The 20,336-nt window shown below is 37.2% G+C and overlaps 1 protein-coding gene across 1 annotated transcript in view; it reads right to left on the bottom strand.

The window, feature by feature from the left end:
- Positions 1-20,336, bottom strand: part of EFCAB3 (EF-hand calcium binding domain 3) — a 146,244-nt gene that overhangs the window by 93,766 nt on the left and 32,142 nt on the right. Inside the window, exons 12-17 of the mRNA XM_043904952.1 lie at positions 19,996-20,100; positions 18,154-18,207; positions 17,332-17,436; positions 8,836-8,889; positions 8,246-8,350; positions 1,180-1,233 (exon numbers count right to left, since the gene is read on the bottom strand). Coding sequence (XP_043760887.1) covers positions 1,180-1,233; positions 8,246-8,350; positions 8,836-8,889; positions 17,332-17,436; positions 18,154-18,207; positions 19,996-20,100 — 477 coding nt within the window. The remainder of the gene's footprint in view (positions 1-1,179; positions 1,234-8,245; positions 8,351-8,835; positions 8,890-17,331; positions 17,437-18,153; positions 18,208-19,995; positions 20,101-20,336) is intronic.

The raw sequence follows: 20,336 nt of genomic DNA, 5'->3' as shown, positions 1-20,336 counted from the left end.
CTTTATTTTGGTAAATGTCGTTATCACCCACCCAACTACCCAGCTCAGAAACAAAGGAGTCAGCCTTCACTCCATCCTTTTGCTCTATTTCCATAGCTCATGAGTAGCCAAATCCTATAGATTCTACATCTCTAACATCTCTTACATATGCCCCTTTCTTTTCAAGTCTCATAAAGAACGGTTTAGTTTTGCCCTTTATTGTCTTTTGCCTGAACAGTTAAAATCTGCTTCATAACTAGTCTCCCTGACTCTATTCTAGCACACAAATCTCCATCCATCATTTATACTGCAGCTTGAGTAATCTTTCTAATTTGAAAATCTAATCACATAGTCCCCTGTTTAAAACCCGGGAATGACTTCCCACTCAGCACAGAATAAAACTCACACTCCTTTATTTGGTATCCAAGGTCCTCCATAATTTGTCTCTTATATTAGTTTCCTGATATTGCTATATGTTACAAATTACCAAAATCTTGGTGACCTAAAACAACATGGATTTGTTTCTTGTGCAGTTCTGGGGGTCAGAGGTCTGAGTCAGTCCCGCTGGGGTAACATCAAGGTGTCTGCAAGGCTGGCTCCTTCAGGGGGCTCTAGAGAGAGAATCCGTTCCCTTGCATTTTCCATGTCTAGAGGCCACTTACTTTCCTTGGTTCATGACCCCTCTTCCATCTTTAAAGTCAGCAATATAGCATCTGGCTTCCATTGCTGCATTGCCTTCTACTTTTTCTGTCATCAAATTTCACTTTGCTTCCTTTTTCTAAGGGTATCTGTGATTACATTTAGGGTCAGCTGGATAATCAAGGATATTTTCTCCATCTCCAGATCATCCTTAATCACATTTCCACATATATGGTCTTTTGCCACATAAGGTGACAGCCACAAGTTCTGCCCATCCCACTCTGTCTATCCGGCAAAACTGACTCACCTTTCAAGGATCAGCTCACTGTCGCCCATACTATTAAAGCATTCACCAGTTTCTCCTCCTCAGGTTCAACTGACCATTCTGCTCTTCCTTTGCTTGGTATAGGTTTTAAACAAAGCACCTATAACATTTTATTGCATTGATTTATAGTTTTTTCCTTGCCTCAACTACATAAGCTCCTGGAAGGTTGGTTTTTTTGTATCCATACTTGGAGTATAGTAGATGCTTAACAATGAGTTAATAAAAATCTAACCTACCTGTAAAAAAGTTTCCTTCCTCCATTACCACACTCACATCTACTTTCCCCTCATCTGTAAGAGAAGACAGAATTTTATTCACAAAGACAATAAAAGAGAGAAATGGAAGACAGATATAAGTTATACACTGAAGAAAAACATGAAATTCAGCAAATGTTATGGTTTGCTTTAGAGTTTTATCCTATTTTCATTCCAAATGGAAAGTGTGGAAAGACAAACCTCTTGATTATAAAGAAGATACTTACCTCACACTTCCAACTTCACTTTTATTCTATTAAGATAAACTCTACATGGTGGAATGGTGGACTGACATTTAAAAAGTCACCCTCTCTACTTTCAGATCTAGAAAAATTCTTGTTTTTCATTGATGATAAGGTTGACAAGCATCTTAAAAGGGGCAAATGCTCAAGTAGGAAAGATCTGACTTGGAGCATTGAAAATACCTACTTTTGGGGACTTCCCTGGCAGCCCAGTGGTTAAGACTCCATGCTTCCACTGCATGGGTTTGACACCTGGTTGGGGAACTAAGATCCTGCAAGTTATGCAATGTGGCCAAAACAAAACACCAAAACAACTTAGTTTTTTGCTCAATGCACAGGTAACACTTAGCTGTGTTCAGGCATTATCCATACTCAGTATTGAAAAAAAAAGAGCTTTGATCAACCTGACTAAACTTTAATAAGCAGTTTAAAAATCTTTATTAGTATTTTCCTTTTAAATGGGGTATTTAGAGGGAACAGCCCGATGGATGATCAGTGTCTCACAGGAAGCTGTCTGTTCTCATCTATTTCAGTTAGTCCTACAGAAGACTCATGAATAGCCTGAAACAGGTTTCTAATGTTATTTCCCATGGGCTCATTGACCTCAGAATTGGTACTCCAAGAGTTGGCTGATACGTCCATGACCAAAATCACTGTTGTGGCATTCTAGTACCATTTAAATTACCTGGAAAATATGATAATAAAATATATCTACATCCTTTTATACGCAAGTCAAAAATACTGGGAAACTATATATTTCAAGAAATAAAGAAAAAATTATCCTATGGAAAATTTCCATTTCTCTGGCCATAGCAAAGGCATAGTTAAGTGGCATTGTGTCGACATGAATATATATGGGTCATTATAAATACTAATAATAAAATCTACTATTAAATGCCTACTCTGTGTTAGGCCCTATCCTAGAAACTTACAACATTTAGGAAAGGTAACTATTACATTCTTCTTCTTTTTTTAAGAAACTAAGACTCAGAGGGATTAATTTGAACAATCTTGCACAGACAGAGCTGAGATTTAAGTCTGTGTCTTATTCCAAATTTCAAATTCTTTCCATAATGCCATATAATCAGTAGAGCCAGTGGGATAAAGCCCAGGTTTTTATTGTTTTTCTCGAAGGGGTTTGTTATCTTGCAAACTTTTCCTAGTGGATACTTGTGGGTCTCACTACTAGAGGTTACTCTAACATATACTAGGTGTGATAGTTATAAAGGAAAATTATTTTGGAATTATTTCTTCATTTTGAACTTGTTTCTGGTAGTTCAGAATTCATCCTAGCTAAATTTTTCCCTGTCTTTTTCTTAAGACTACTTTCCTCCTTAGTCTATTTGCTTACTTTCAAAGTTTCCTTATCAAATATTCCCTCCACTTATTTATTAATTTTGCTTCTCCTGTTGGTCTGCTAATAGTCTTTACAGTGTTTTGGCACAATGCTAAACTTTGCTAAATCTGTGGACAGCTAACTTCCTAGGGAAAGTCAAGTAAGAAAATTATTATTCATTTCCAAATATCTTTATACATATTTCTAGTTCCAAGTCCTATCAGTTCAGTCAGTTCAGTCACTCAGTCGTGTCTGACTCTTTGCGACCCCATGAATCGCAGCACACCAGGCCTCCCTGTCCATCACCAACTCCTGGAGTTTACTCAGACTCATATCCATCGAGTCCATCCAGCCATCTCATCTTCTGTTGTCCCCTTCTCCTCCTGCCCCCATCCCTCCCAGCATCAGGGTCCTTTCCAATGGGTCAACGCATTGCATGAGGTGACCAAAGTACTGGAGTTTCAGCTTCAGCATCAGTCCTTCCAATGAACACCCAGGAGTGATCTCTTTTAGGATGGACTGGTTGGATCTCCTTGCAGTCCAAGGGACTCTCAAGAGTCTTCTCCAACACCTAAGTTCAAAATCATCAATTTTTCGGTGCTCAGCTTTCTTCACAGTCCAACTTTCACATCCATACATGACCACTGGAAAAACCATAGCCTTGACTAGACCGACCTTTGCTGGCAAAGTAATGTCTCTGCTTTTTAATATGCTGTCTAGGTTGGTCATAACTTTCCTTCCAAGGAGTAATCTTTTAATTTTTTAATTTCAGGGCTTCAATCACCATCTGCAGTGATTTTGGAGCCCCCCAAAATAAAGTCTGATACTGTTTCCACTGTTTCCCCATCTATTTGCCATGAAGTGATGGGACCAGTTGCCATGATCTTAGTTTTCTGAATGTTGAGCTTTAAGCCAACTTTTCACTCTCCTCTTTCACTTTCATCAAGAGGCTTTTAAGTTCCTCTTCACTTTCTGCCATAAGGGTGGTGTCATCTGCATATCTGAGGTTATATGCAGCAATCTTGATTCCAGGTTGTGCTTCCTCCAGCCCAGCGTTTCTCATAATGTACTCTGCATATAAGTTAAATAAGCAGGGTGACAATATACAGCCTTGATGTACTCCTTTTCCTATTTGGAACCAGTCTGTTGTTTCATGTCCAGTTCTAACCGTTGATTCCTGACCTGCATATAGGTTTCTCAAGAGACAGGTCAGGTGGTCTGATATTTCCATTTCTTTCAGAATTTTCCACAGTTTATTGTGATCCACACAGTCAAAGGCTTTGGCATAGTCAATAAAGCAGAAATAGATGTTTTTCTGCAACTCTCTTGCTTTTTCAATGATCCAGCAGATGTTGGCAATTTGATCTCTGGTTCCTCTGCCTTTCCTAAAACCAGCTTGAACATCTGGAAGTTCACGGTTCACGTATTGCTGAAGCCTGGCTTGGAGAATTTTGAGCATTACTTTACTAGCGTGTGAGATGAATGCAATTGTGCAGTAGTTTGAGCATTCTTTGGGATTGCCTTTCTTTGGGATTGGAATGAAAGCTGACCTTTTCCAGTCCTGTGGCCACTGCTGAGTTTTCCAAATTTGCTGGCACATTGAGTGCAGCACTTTCACAGCATCATCTTTCAGGATTTGAAATAGCTCAACTGGAATTCCATCACCTCCACTAGCTTTGTTCATAGTGATGCTTCCTAAGGCCCACTTGACTTCACATTCCAGGATGTCTGGCTCTAGGTGAGTGGTCACACCATTGTGATTATCTGGGTTGTGAAGAGCTTTTTCGTACAGTTCTGTGTATTCTTGCCACCTCTTCTGAATACCTTCTGCTTCTGTTAGGTCCATACCATTTCTGTCCTTTATTGAGCCCATCTTTGCATGAAATGTTCCCTTGGTATATCTCTAATTTTCTTGAAGAGATCTCTAGTCTTTCCCATTCTGTTTTTTTCTTCTATTTCTTTGCATTGATCGCTGAGGAAGGCTTTCTTATCTCTCCTTGTTATTCTTTGGAACTCTGCTTTCAAATGGGAATATCTTTCCTTTTCCCCTTTGCTTTTTGCCTCCCTTCTTTTCACAGCTATTTGTAAGGCCTCCTCAGACAACCATTTTGCTTTTTTGCATTCCTTTTCCATGGGGATGGTCTTGATCCCTGTCTCCTGTACAATGTCATGAACCTCTGTCCATAGTTCATCAGGCACTCTGTCTATCAGATCTAGTCCCTTAAATCTATTTCTCACTTCCACTGTATAATCATAAGGGATTTGATTTAGGTCATACCTGAATGGTCTAGTGGTTTTCCCTACTTTCTTCAATTTCAGTCTGAATTTAGCAATAAGGAATTCATGATCTGAGCCGCAGTCAGCTCCCAGTCTTGTTTTTGCTGACTGTATAGAGCTTCTCTATCTTTGGCTGCAAAGAACATAATCAATCTGATTTTGGTGTTGACCAACTAGTGATGTCCATGCGTAGAGTCTTCTCTTGTGCTGTTGGAAGAGGGTGTTCAGTATGACCAGTGCATTTTCTTGGCAAAACTCTATTAGCCTTTGCTCTGCTTCATTCTGTACTCCAAGGCCAAATTTGCCTGTTACTCCAGGTGTTTCTTGACTTCCTACTTTTGCATTCCAGTCCCCATAATGAAAAGGACATCTTTTTTGGGTGTTAGTTCTAAAAGGTCTTGCAAGTCTTCATAGAACCGTTCAACTTCAGCTTCTTCAGCATTACTGGTTGGGGCATAGGCTTGGATTACCGTGATATTGAATGGTTTGCCTTGGAAACGAAGAGAGATCATTCTCTCATTTTTGAGACTCATCCAAGTACTGCATTTTGGACTCTTTTGTTGACTATGATGGCTACTCCATTTCTTCTAAGGGATTCCTGCCCACAGTAGTAGATATAATGGTCATCTGAGTTAAATTCACCCATTCCTGTCCACTTTAGTTCACTGATTCCTAGAATGTGGACTCTTGCTATCTCCTGTCTGACCACTTCCAATTTGCCTTGATTCATGGACCTAACATTCCAGGTTCCTATGCAATATTGCTCTTCATAGCATTGGACCTTGCTTCTATCACCAGTCACATCCACAACTGGGTATTGTTTTTGCTTTGGCTCTACCCTTCATTCTTTCTGGAGTTATTTCTCCACTGATCTCCAGTAGCATATTGGGCACCTACCGACCTGGGGAGTTCCTCTTTCAGTATCCTATCATTTTGCCTTTTCATACTGTTCATGGGGTTCTCAAGGCAAGAATACTAAAGTGGTTTGCCATTCCCTTCACCAGTGGACCACATTCTGTCAGCCCTCTCCACCATGTCCCGTCTGTCTTGGGTGGCCCCACACGGCATGGCTTAGTTTCATTGAATTAGACAAGGCTGTGTTCCATGTGATCAGATTGGCTAGTTTTCTGTGATTATGGTTCAAAGTGATTATGGATCAAAGTCCTATACATATCTCAAATTCAAAATGTGTAAAACTGAAACTATTCTTTTGATATTACAACCTGAATCTTTTCTCAATTCTCAAATTGGGTATGATACAATTTATGATTTAGTCACAAGGAGATGTCTGCTTCCGAAAAAAAATGTTTTAAAGCTAAAGTTTATTATTAGTTTTGGCCACATGGTATGTGGGATCTTTATTCCTGGCCAGGGATAGAACCCATGGCCCCTGCATTAGTGCAGAGTCTTGACCATTGGACCTCCAGGGAAGACTCTAAAATTTTTCTTTTTTTTTCATAACTCACATGTAATCAGTCACTTAAGCCCTATTCATTTTAATTCTAAAATGTTTCCCAAATCAGTCCATGATGACTAATCCACCACTAAGTTCACTTCACTCGCCCAGGCCCTTATCATCTCTTGTTGGAACACAGCAATATGTTTTAAATTTGAGTCTTGCTTTCCAATAGTGCCCTCTATGTTGCCATCAGCACCAACTTCCAAAATTGAAATATTCTAGATACACTACTGCCTATGGGATGAAGGCTAAAATTGAAGGGAGAAACAGACAAGTAAAGTATAATACTTGGAGAGTTCAATATCAAATTTTTGATAATGGCTACAACACCTAAATAGAAAAACAGTAGAATAAAAAAGACAAACAATATTATCAACCATAAAACATCCTCCAGGATACACCATTATCCTAGGTCATAAAAAAGTCATTCAGTTCTGAGATCACAGGAAGTATGTTCTCTGACTACAGTGAAATTAATTCAAAATCAATAGTAGAAGGAAATTTAAGAAATACACAAATATTTGGAAAACACATTTTATTAAATATTTATAATATTTATAAAATATTAAAAACACATTTTAAGATAACCCATGGATCAAAAGAGAAATCACAATGGGAACTTAGAAAGTATTTCTAGTTGAATGAAAATGAAACCATATCAACATTTTTTGATTGAAGTTGAAAACAATTATGTTAGAAAAAAAGAAAAATCTGAAATTAATAATCTAAATTTTCATTTTAAGGATCTAGAAAACAAAGTAAACTAAATCCAATGTAAACTGAAAGAAGGAAATAATAAGAGATTAGAAGTGAAATCAATAAAATGGAAAGCAGAAAATCAGTAAGGAAAATTGATGTTGGCTCTTTGGAAAGATCAACAAAATTGTCAAACTCTTAGCTAGAGTAACCAAATAAAAAGAGATAAGACAGATCAAAATGAGGAGACCAACACTAACTTTACAGAAACTAAGAGGATTATAAAGAAATACTATGAATAACTTCATGTCAACAAATTAGACAATTTAGATGAAATGGGCAAATTCCTAGAAAAGGCACAAATTACCAAAACAACTCAACAGAAAGAAGGCTCAAACTCTAATGCCTGATTTGAGCTTCTAGTCTTGGCAGCCTTCCTTTTCAGCTTGTTTTCTGCAACTTTATGACATGAAGTTTATATCTTGCTGCTGCTACTGCTAAGTCACTTCAGTCGTATCTGACTCTGTGCGAGCCCATATCCTAGCCATAGAGAAATTCTTGCTAGTTCCCTAACCATGTGATTTTGCATGATTTTATGCTTTTTCATGCACTGCTTTCCTCATCTAGGATTTTTTTTTTAATGAAGAATTTCTACACACCTGATAAAGTTTTCTCTGATCCTTTTCTTGGCAAACTTAGCTTTTCCCTCCTTTAGAATCTTAATGAAAACATTTTTAATTATTATAACACAACCACATAGCCATTATGAGGACTTGTTAACATGCAAGCCTTTTTACTAGACTGTGAACTTTTAGAGGACACTGTCACTTTTATATTTCTAATAGCTTATGTATATCATCCTTCATTTTAATATTTTTAATAGCTTATGTATATTAGGCACTCAATAAGGTCCACTGCACAAATTGATGCATTCTTGAGGACTGGGCCCTTATCTCTTGTTCTAAAATCTGCACAACTTTAAATATACTCTCAGCAATTCTCATATATGAATCAAAAATTTCACCAGGAGCAGCTCACCATCCAGGGGCAAGTTGTTTAGCAGGTCTCTATGTTCTTCTTCTTCAATCTTAAAGCCCATATTTTCCAGGAAGGCGTCCAGCTTATCAACATTAAGATCCACTCCTTAGGTAAAAATAAAATGGGAATGAGAAAAACAAACAATAATGACAAAGTGAAAAGTGCTAGACATATCCATGCATTAATTAGAGAGTGAAAAATCAAAGGAACAATAAAGTTTGTTAAATCCTAAAGATTTAAGAATCAAGAACAGAACTTATTCCTCATTTTTGTCCAGAGGATTTGATTATAGTTCTTATGCAACATTTATAAGGAAGGAACTAAAAAATTAGGCAAGTCTGGTGAATTCTGGCAAGAAACTGCCTTTATAGTCATATTTAGAAAATAGAACTTGAAGTGCAATGATAGAAACAAAAATAATTTTTTCAAAGCTAGTTATGTTCAAAGCAGTAAACAATGAGACAAAAACACCTAATAAATGAACATGTTAGACTGACAAATTTGTCACCACCAAAAAATAAATGGGATTTTTTTAAAAAAAAGCAAGTGCAAAATGTGAGGAGTCTCAATTTTATCTGCGTTTCGCTCACCTTTGAGAGACTTTATGCCATCCAGCAGCTTATGTTTGTACAGCTTTCCAGCAGCTGGAACATAAGGAACAATACAGTTATTGATGAAATCAGCTGAAATAATTCAAAATTTTTTCTATTTATATGCCAACTAAGAGACAAATGGGGAAAAACTCTTAAGATAGTAAATCGACTCACTTTTTTTTTTTGACAAATGAAAAATTATTAGTGGTACCTTGCCACACCTTTCTCATATCTCACTCTCTTTTTTCATCTAATTTTTCCTTATCTACTCCTCTGCTTAAGCTCAAGCATATTAATGTTCCCAAGGATAGCATCAGAGATTGTGAGACTCATGAATGAATGTATTGTAGCTGATTCCTGAGCTAAAACAACTGATGATGACAGGTTGTCTTTGAATGGTAGTATTGAACATTTCTCCATATTTTCATGTGACATCAAATGGATATTGTTTTAGATATTTTCATTGACAAGCCAATGAGAATAAACTCTTCTGCAAAGAAACCCCTTAGTGAAATGTCATCTGTTATCATCACAGGCTTCATATTTTACAGAAATTCAAAGATTGATTTCTGTTTTAGATGGGGAACTAGCATGGATATTTGACTCCCTCTCCAGAAATCAGCCCTGGAAAAAACTGAAATAAGGTTGAAAACTTATGAAAAGCCACAGCAAAATCTCTTGGAAAATGGAAAACTGTACTGGTGTGTGTATGTGGTTTTATAGCCTACACTGGAAGGCCTACTAGAGGTGACGGTTAAAGGACCAATGGGAGAAACATTAAAAATGTCTGTCCTTGTCTTTATTATGATTCTTAAGTTATCATTGTCTACCCCTTTCACCACAGAAAGCAGCAGGAAAAGCCTAGACTGCAGGTGAGGGATCTAGACAGTACTATCAGGGCAGTACATAGACTTATAGACTTGAGGAGAGAGGATCTAATGTAAACAAGTGAAGATGGACAATCTGCCTTCAGATATTTAATCATCCTCTTCTCTTCTCAACCTTGAGGGCTGATGGATTGCAATCTAGATAGACTTTCTTCCAATTTTGTTTCTTTCTGAGTTTAAAGGTGACCAGAGGTGCTGCTTGAAAGTGTCAACTTGGGAAATGATCAACAATGTCTGGGTCTCTCTGCCCTGGGGTTCATCCATTCCCTTCTCTTTAAACCCAACAGAGGCTGATATAGACTGGAGCCTAACCTGAGACCCTTACCAAAGGTGCATTTCCAAACACGTAATGATACTCCAAGGGAGAAAGAACTTACGGGACCAAAGTAAGTAGCCATCTGAGATGTACAACTACTTTAAAAGAAAACAAATTGGATAACATATACCATTTGAATCAGAATTATTGGAATAAAAGGACTAGGAATTTAAAGTAAGTGTGGCAAATATACTTAAGGAAAAAAGATATTAGACAATATAATAAGAAAGTATAAAATGAATCAATGGAAATACTAGTTACAAAAGATTAGGTATAAAACATTTAAATACAGAAATATAGTAGGTGAGATAGAGTACAATGAAAAGAGCTGAAAAATTAATTAGTGGGCTGTCCAACCAGATTGAGGAACCCTCAGAAGGTAACAAGGAAGGATAAAAAGGTAGAAAATGGAAAGTTACAAGATAAGAGTATAGAAGTAAGAGTGCTAATCTTTGGGTAATGGGCATTCCAAAAGAAGAGAAAATAAAAATAGCAAAGGGAAATTATTTAAAGAAGTAATGAATTAAAATTTCCAGGATCAGAGGGAGATTAAAGACCTTACATTAGAAGGGCTCATACAGGTTAAAATAGAGGAGATAAAGAAAGTCCCAACCTGAACACATAATCAGTTCAGTCACTCAGTCATGTTCAACTCTTTGCAACCCCATGAACCGCAGCACGCCAGGCCTCCCTGTCCATCACCAACTCCCAGAGTCCACCCAAACCCATGTCCATCGAGTTGGTGATGCCATCCAACCATCTCATCCTCTGTCATCCCCTTCTCCTCCTGCCCTCAATCTTTCCCAGCATCAGGGTCTTTTCAAATGAGTGAGCTCTTCGCATCAGGTGGCCAAAGTATTGGAGTTTCAGCTTCAACATCAGTCCTTCCAATGAACACCCAGGACTGATCTCCTTTAAGATGGACTGGTTGGATGTCCTTGCAGTCCAAGGGACTCTCAAGAGTCTTCTCCAACACCACAGTTCAAAAGCATCAATTCTTCGGTGCTCAGCTTTCTTTGTAGTCCAACTCTCACATTCATACATGACCACTATGGAAAAACCATAGCCTAGACTAGACAGACCTTTGTTGGCAAAGTAATGTCTCTGCTTTTTAATATGATGGCTAGGTTGGTCCAGGAGCTGACTGTGGCTCAGATCATGAACTCCTTATTGCCAAATTCAGACTGAAACTGAAGAAAGTGGAGAAAACCACTAGACCATTCAGGTATGACCTAAATCAAATCCCTTATGATTATACAGTGGAAGTGAGAAATAAGATTTAAGGGACTAGATCTGATAGACAGAGTGCCTGATAAACCATGGACGGAGGTTCATGACATTGTACAGAAGACAGGGATCAACACCATTCCCAGGAAAAAGAAATGCAAAAAAGCAAAACGGCTGTCTGAGGAGGCCTTACAAATAGCTGTGAAAAGAAGGGAGGCGAAAAGCAAAGGGGAAAAGGAAAGATATTCCCATTTGAAAGCAGAGTTCCAAAGAATAGCAAGGAGAGATAAGAAAGCCTTCCTCAGCGATCAATGCAAATAAATAGAGGAAAACAACAGAATGGGAAAGACTAGAGATCTCTTCAAGAAAATTAGAGATATACTAAGGGAACATTTTATGCAAAGATGGGCTCAATAAAGGACAGAAATGGTATGGACCTAACAGAAGCAGGAGATATTCAGAAGAGGTGACAAGAATACACAGAACTGTACGAAAAAGATCTTCACAACCCAGATAATCACAATGGTGTGACCACTCACCTAGAGCCAGACATCCTGGAATGTGAAGTCAAGTGGGCCTTAGAAAGCATCACTATGAACAAAGCTGGTGGAGGTGATGGAATTCCAGTTGAGCTATTTCAAATCCTGAAAGATGATGCTGTGAAAGTGCTGCACTCAATGTGCCAGCAAATTTGGAAAACTCAGCAGTGGCCACAGGACTGGGAAAGGTCAGTTTTCATTCCAATCCCAAAGAAAGGCAATCCCAAAGAATGCCCAAACTACCACACAATTGCACTCATCTCACACGCTAGTAAAGTAATGCTCAAAATTCTCCAAGCCAGGCTTCAGCAATACATGAACCGTGAACTTCCAGATGTTCAAGCTGGTTTTAGGAAAGGCAGAGGAACCAGAGATCAAATTGGCAACATCCGCTGGATCATCAAAAAAGCAAGAGGGTTCCCAGAGAAACATCTATTTCTGCTTTATTGACTATGCCAAAGCCTTTGACTGTGTGGATCACAATAAACTGTGGAAAATTCTGAAGGAAATGGGAATACCAGACCACCTGACCTACCTCTTGAGAAATCTGTATGCAGGTCAGGAAGAAACAGTTAGAACTGGATATGGAACAACAGACTGATTCCAAATAGGAAAAGGAATACCTCAAGGCTGTGTATTGTCACCCTGCTTATTTAACTTATATGCAGAGTACATCATGAGAAACGCTGGGCTGGAGGAAGCACAAGCTGGAATCAAGATTGCCAGAAGAACACATAATAATGACTTTAAACATTTTGAATAAAAAGGTAAAATTCTAAAATTCTTCAAAGAGAAAGGTAATTCATCTGTAAAGGAAGAAAGATCAGATTTCTCAACAGTAATTCTGGATGCTGAGAGGCAGCGGAGCAGTTATTATTGAAACATTAAAAGAACTTTGACCTCACACCCAAGATGTTACCTAAGTGTAAAGGCACAATAAGAAACATTCTCAGGTATTCAATGTGTAGTATTAATCACACAGAGACTCATATTGAAAATAGTTTTTAAAGTAAGCTCTCAGTAAGTAAAGCAAATATAGGACAGAATACAAGAGGTATGGCAAGAAAAAAATCTTCAGATATTTTGGTTAAGCCTATTGCAGATTTACAAAAAGTCTAGGTACAGATTGCTCCTCTGGTGGCTCAGATGGTAAAGAATCTTCCTGCAGTGCCAGAGACCTGGGTTCGATCCCTGGTGGGGAAGACTCCCCTGGAGGAGGAAATGGCAACCCACTCCAGTATTCTTGCCCTGGAGAATCCTCATGGACAGAAGAGCCTGGCGGGCTACAGTCCAGGGGGTTGTAAAGAGTTGGACATGACTAAGTGACTAAACGCAGCTAGGTACAGAGGAAAAAGAGAAAGGATATTATCCATAATAACCGACTCTTACATCCTGGATAAATATCAGTATGATTGGGATAGGAAGCAAGTTGACAAATCGGTCATGAAAGTGTACTAAAATCCTTGTCTTAACTGGGGGAAGATATAGCTTGACAAGTTTAAGGAATCATTAGGGTAAATGGCCATGAATATGTCCTAATAAGGACAACCACTATAACTTTTCAACTTCCAGAAGAAGTTTCAAGGAATATAGTGGAAATTATAAAGGTTGAAAAAAGTAACAAAAATACTGCAAACTACGAAATATGATGGCAGAACTATGTCCTATGTTACAGTAATTATAATAATTATAAATGAGTTCAACTCAACAATTACAAAATAGAAACTGTCAGAGTATGCTGAACAACAAAACGAAATAATATGTTGTCTACAAGAGACACAGAGTAAAAAGACATAGAAAAGTTGATAACAACAGCATGGATATGAACCAAGAGAAAGCTGGGGTAGCAATCCTTTTACCTAAATAGGAATTACGGCAAAATACATCAAAGGATAAAGAAGGATGTTATTTATCTATAAAAGGATCAATAGAACAAAATACATTTTCACCATAAATATGTACGCACCTAACAATGGGGCCTGCAACTATTAATATATAAAGCAGCAACTGACAACTGCAAGGAGAGATAGTATAATTATAATTGGAGATTTTTTACATCCCTATTTAGAAACACATACCAAGCCAACAAAAATAAAATACATATTGAAGATTTGAACAAAACAATTAATGTTTAAGCACACTTACTAACAGAATGTATATTTCTTGGGAGAACACATAGAATACTAAAGAAAACAGACTATGTTTTCAGTAATAAAGGTATACTAGAAAAATTCCCAAGGGATCAATATCACACATAATGTATTTTCTGACCATAATATAATAAAATTAAATTTAATAACAAAAGAATTGCTAAACATTAGACATACCTCAAGAAGAGTGTACATTTTTCATTCAGTCCATGAAAAAACTTTGTGTCCTTACCTCACAAAACCTTGAAAGTAAAACAAAACAAAACAAAACAAAAAAACCCCAAAATCTTGAAAGTACAAGGAACTTCAAACAAGCCTCTCTCTTAGCTCTGTCATTACTGATGACCTGAGTCTGCTTCTTTTCTTTAAAGATTTATTTATTTTTAATTGAAGGATGATTGCTCTACAATACTGTGTTGGTTTCCGCCATACATCAACACGAATCAGCCAGAGGTACACATATGTTCCTCCTCCTTGAACCGCGCTCCCACTCCCACCCCACCCCGCCCCTCTAGGTTGTCACAGAGCACTAGTCTGAGCTCCCTGATTCAAACAGCACATTCCCACTGGCTGTCTATTTTCACATATAGTAGTGCCTGTTTTTCCACGCTACTCCCTCCATGTGTCCCATCCTCTCCTTCCCAGCCCCACTGTGTCCACAAGTCTGATCTCTAAGTCTGAGTCTCCACTGCTGCCTTGCAAATGGGTTCATCAGTACCGTCTTTCTAGATACTGTACATATGCATTAATGTATGATATTTGTTTTTCTGCTGTTTCTTGCTTTTAGACTTTCACATGAGAATCAGTCACTAGCCTTTGATATTACCCAGTGGTCTTTCTTCTGTAAAATGTGAGATTTTTTTTCTCTTCCCCCCATACCTTTGCCCTTTCTTATTTTTCCATTATGATTATATCACACTTTTGGCGGGTTGGTAATTGAGATTAACTGCTCATTATTATGACTATATAAATATTATAACTAAGCCACATAATGGATACTCCCCATTCCATAATAGGTTATAACTATTAATATATTTCCTTTCCTATTGAAATTTTTGTCTTGCAGTTAATGATTGCCTTTTTTCAGTTTTTTTATTGGCATAAGATTAACTTACAATATTGTGTTAGTGTCCGTTGTACAACAAAATAAGCCAGCCAGAGGCCTACATATATCCTTGCCCTCTCGGGCCTCCCTCCCACCCCTCGTTCCCCCCATCGAGGCCATCGCAGAGCACTGGGCTGAGCTCCCTGGGCCACGCGGCAGCTTCCCACTAGCTGTCCACTTTACACAGGGTGGTGTAATATGTCAACGCTGCTCTTTCAGTCTGTCCCACCTTCCCACCCCCCTTGCCCCCGCCGGGGCCACAGATCTGTTCTCTACTACTGTGTCTCTATTTCTACCCTGCAGATAAGTTCCTTAGTAACAATGTCTTATTTTGCTTAGTTTCCAATGTGCCTATGTAGTTAATCTCTAACTCTCAAACAGAACTGAAAAATCTCCTCTCAATATGTTAAAATAATGTTAGATATTCTACCAGTCCCTAGACTATCACTTGTTTTGAAGACAATATTTTTCTGCTCTAAATTAAACAATTTTTCTCATCTTTTTAAAAAATTAATTTTTGTTGGAGTATATCTGCTTTACCATGCTGTGTTAGATTCTGTTGTGCAGCAAAGTGAGTCAACTTTACATATACATATATCTTCTCTTTTCTGGATTTCCTCCTTCCAATTTAGGTCATCACAAAGCACTCAGTAAAGATCCCTGAACAATTCTGTAGGTTCTCTTTAGTTATCTATTTTATATTCTCTCTAGTCTCGATGCACAGCTGTTATGTTGAGATTTTCCTTTATCATTTTCCTGGAAATTCTCTTAATTTCACTCTTTTTTATACTTGTTTCAGCAAAATATTTTATTATTTTTCAAATTGACGTATAATTGCTTTACAATGTTTCAGGCATCCAGCAAAGTGATTCAGTTTGCATACATATATACTTACATATTCTTCCCAGATTTTTTCCTTTATAGGTTATTACAATGTATTAAATATAGTTCCCCGTGCTATACAGTAGGTCCTTGCTGTTTATATATTTTATATGTAGCAGTGTGTATCTCTTAATCCCAAATTTCCATTTTATCCTTTCCTTTCCCTTTCCCCTTGGTAACCACAAGTTTGATCTCTATGTCTGTGAGTCTATTTCTGCTTGGTAAATATGTTCATTTGCATAATTTAAAAATATTCTATATATAAGTGATATGATTGGTCCTCTGTCTGACTTACTTTACTCAGTATGATAATCTCTAGTTCCTATCATGTTGCTGCAAATGGCATTATTTCATTCTTGTTTATGGTTGAGTAATATTCTATTGTATATATGTGTGTGTGTATATATATACACTACATCTCCTCTATCCATTCACCTCTCAATGGACATTTAGCCTGCTTCCATGCCTTGGCTGTTGTAATAAACAGTGCTGCTATGAACATTGTGGTGCCTATATCTTTTCCAATTAGAGTCTTCATCTTTTCTGAATTATATGCCCAGGAGCAGGATTGTAGGATCATATAGCAAAATTCTATTTTCAGTTGTTTAAGGAACCTCCATAGTGTTGTCCACAGTAGCTGCACCAACTGACATTCCCACCAACAGTGTAGGAGGGTTCCCTTTTCTTTACATCCTCTCCAGCATTTGTTATTTGTAGACTTTTAATGATGGTCATTCTGACCCGTGTCAGGTGGTACCTCTCTGTAGTTTTGATTTGCATTTCACTAATTAAAAATCTAATAACTAAGATCTTTATTATATATTTTAAATATTTTAAAGCAGTTTCATATTTTCACATCCATCATTTTATCTTTACCATCATCATTGTACAGATGGATTATATCTGAATTATTGATTTGAGTTAGCCAAATTAACAAAGCATTTCTCCACATAATGTGAATGTTTTCTATACTATATCAATATGGGATTTTACATGGTCAGTTGTGCCTCTTTGTCCTTTTCAACACTTTTAGATTTTGTTACCTTCTACTGTCAAAGCTTTCAGCACTGTTTGAATTGATATACACACTGTGAAGAGTCTCCAAGAATAGTTGTTCAAAATTTCCTTTGTACTTCCACAGCAGTACATACTTATGAACATAGAGCACTTACCATTGTGTATACTATTTGTTTCTTTTCCTTGTTTTTTTGGGCGGGGAGGGAGTATGTGCTGTCTCTACCCTGAGTACTTTTAGGAGCTGGACTTTGTTTTATTCATCTCTGTGACTCAGAGCCTATTATAATATCTAGTACCTAATGGTACCCAATGGTACCTAATTGGTACCCACTGAATGGATGAATACTTCACTGGTAAATTAAATGCTCACCATCAAGTGGCAAAATTTTCCTCAACACAGAATTCTCCTTCAGTTGGTTTCTTAACCCTATGTCTTTCAGAAGATTTCCCAGATCCTTATGGTCAAGTTCCTCCCCTTAAAAAATAGAACAATGATAAAAGGTCAAACTTTAAATAACAATAATAGTAATAAAAATACAAATAACACCAATACTCCTACCACTACTACTACTGATATCAACTGTTTGTGTAGCATCATCCACAATATAGGATAAAAAGCAATAGAAATATTAAGTATTGTTTAATTACTTAGAATTAGAAGGGGGATTCAGAAATAGTTTCTTTCTGGTAAAATGGAATTCTTCAATGTTGGAAAAAAGTAACAAACACAACACACAGAAAATCGGTATTTCTGTAACAGCTCATTAAATTTTCTGGTGGAAATAATTCTGCCAGCATGTAATATTTGCTCTATTGTTTTATTTTTGCCTGAATTATAAGCTTCTTCTCAGTGGTCATATTACCTACATGTGTAATTTGCCTTGCCATTTTGCTTTTACAACAGCAGGAGAATAATAATATTATTGAGAAATACCAAAGCATAAAGTGTTTATTATTGAGGCATTATACTGTAGCCTTTAAAATAAGAAGTAGGTAACAATTAATTATAATAATGAATAACATTTAGCTTATAAAGCTGTCTTTTAAGTTATGTACACATTACCAATTAAAACAGATATAGTAGCAGGATTAATATGTCATGGACAGGCTAACAGAAAATACTTTAAAAATAACTTCTTTTGTTAAGTATTGAGATTTTAAAAATTATTCCTTATTATTTCTTCTCACTCACCTAGAAGTTCTTCTACTTCATCTAGAAGTCTATCCAGTTTAACTTTCCTCTCAACTACAAAATAAAACAAAATTTAGATATAATCCTGCTGTGACCTAAATCATGTCCCCTTAATTTCATATGTTGAAGCCCTATTCCCCAGTGTGACTGTATTTGGAAATAAAGTCTTCAGAAGGTAATTAAGGTTAAATGAGGTTGTAAGGGTGGAGCCCTAATCCAATAGGACTGTGGCCTTATAAGAGGGAGATTTTTTTTTTCTCTCCACCCTGCTGTGTGAAGACACAGTGAGAAGGCAGCTGTCTGTAAGCTAGGAAGAAAACCTTCACCAGAAACAAAATCGAATGATGCGGTGATCTTGGATTTCCCTGCATCCAGAACTTAGAGAAAATAAATTTCTCTTAAGTCACACAGACTATGGTATTTTGTTATGGCAGCCTGAGCAGACTAATACAGGTCTCAATTATATAAATTTATTTATTTATTTATTAGTTGGAGGCTAATTACTTTACAATATTGTAGTGGTTTTTGTCATACATTGACATGAATCAGCCATGGATTTACATGTATTCCTCATCCCGATCCCCCCTCCCACTTCCCTCTCCACCCGATTCCTCTGGGTCTTCCCAGTGTACCAGGCCCGAGCACTAGTCTCATGTATCCAGCCTGGGCTGGTGATCTGTTTCACCCTAGATAATATACATGTTTTGATGCTGTTCTCTCGAAACATCCCACCCTCGCCTTCTCCCACAGAGTCCAAAATTCTATTCTGTAAAATTCTTAAACTGTGGAGTAAAATGTAAGAATTTTGCAGTTGCCGAGAATTTTTTTTCCTTCTAGTTAGATGTTTTATTTGACTCTTTGCATTCCTATGGACTGTAGCCCGCAAGGCTCCTTTGCCTGTGGTGTTTTCCCGGTAAGAATACTGGAGTGAGTTGCCATGACCTCCTCCAGGGGATCTTTCCAACCCAGGGATCGAACCCATGTCTCTTATGTCTCCTGGATTGGCAGATGAGTTCTTTACCACTAGTGCCACCTGGGAAGCCCTATAAAAGTATAAGCTTGGGGGAAAAAAAGACTCTAAGTACGATGAAAACATTTATTCCATTTATTCACCTTTTACTTTTTGTACTCCTCACTCATTAGACTGGGAGAGAAAAAAACTTCTTTCCTAGTTTTGTCTTGTTTTCTATTTCAACTTTATAGCTGACAAAATTGTAAGATATTAAAACTGTACACTGTGATTATTTTATATATATATACATTGTGAAAAGTTGCCCCCATCTAGTTAATTAATATCTCTCACTATATAATCTATCCATCTATTAGTAACTATCTATCTATCTATATGTTTTTGGTGAGAACATTTAATTCTATTCTCTTAGCAAATTTCAATTAAACAACACTCTGTTATCAACGACAGTTACCATGTTTTACATTACATCCGCTGATCTTATTTATCTTACAGTTGGAAGACATTTCCTGGAGAAATTAAGGCAGGAGAAACAACATGATTAGTTTCTTGTTTTAAAAACAGCACTGCTGGGACTTCCCTGGTGGTCTAGTGACTGAGACTCTGAGCTCCCAATGCAGGGGGTCCAAGGTTCCATTCCTGGTCAGGACTAAATCCTGCATGCCATAACTAATGATCCTGCCTGCTACAACTAAGACCCAGCACAGCCAAATAAATAAACTTTTTTTTTAAAACAATATATCTCTGTTTTTTAGGATTTGCTCTCTATAGGCTTCTGGCTTTTTCAAAGAAATTAACAAGTATACTTCATATATTTCTACAGAGAAATAAAAAAAAGTTTTTACAGGGCACTGGGTACTTGAAGTGCTTACCATCAATTGGCAGGTGACTGCATAGTTCCTCAATGTCTTCCTCATCAAGTGGGAATCCCATGTTCTTAAGAGCATCATCTATTTTATTGATATTAACCTTTCCTCCTTATGAAAAAAAGGGATAAGAATAAAATAAATTTGTGATTATGCTAAAGGGGAAAAAATGCATGGTCATATCAATCAATCAACATAAATGGAAGCAAAAAGCAATGACACCATAAAACTCTTTAAGTGATTAAAAAGAATTAGTTGAGGAATTAGAAATAGAAAAATTCTTTTCAGTGTTCCAGGAAACACTGTTACAGCAAATTACAAGGTGAATTTACCTAGAAGAAAGAGGT

This window comes from Cervus elaphus, chromosome 5 (genome assembly GCF_910594005.1).
Source record: "Cervus elaphus chromosome 5, mCerEla1.1, whole genome shotgun sequence".
Lineage (NCBI taxonomy): Eukaryota > Metazoa > Chordata > Mammalia > Artiodactyla > Cervidae > Cervus > Cervus elaphus.
This window is presented reverse-complemented; position numbering and strand designations above follow the sequence as displayed.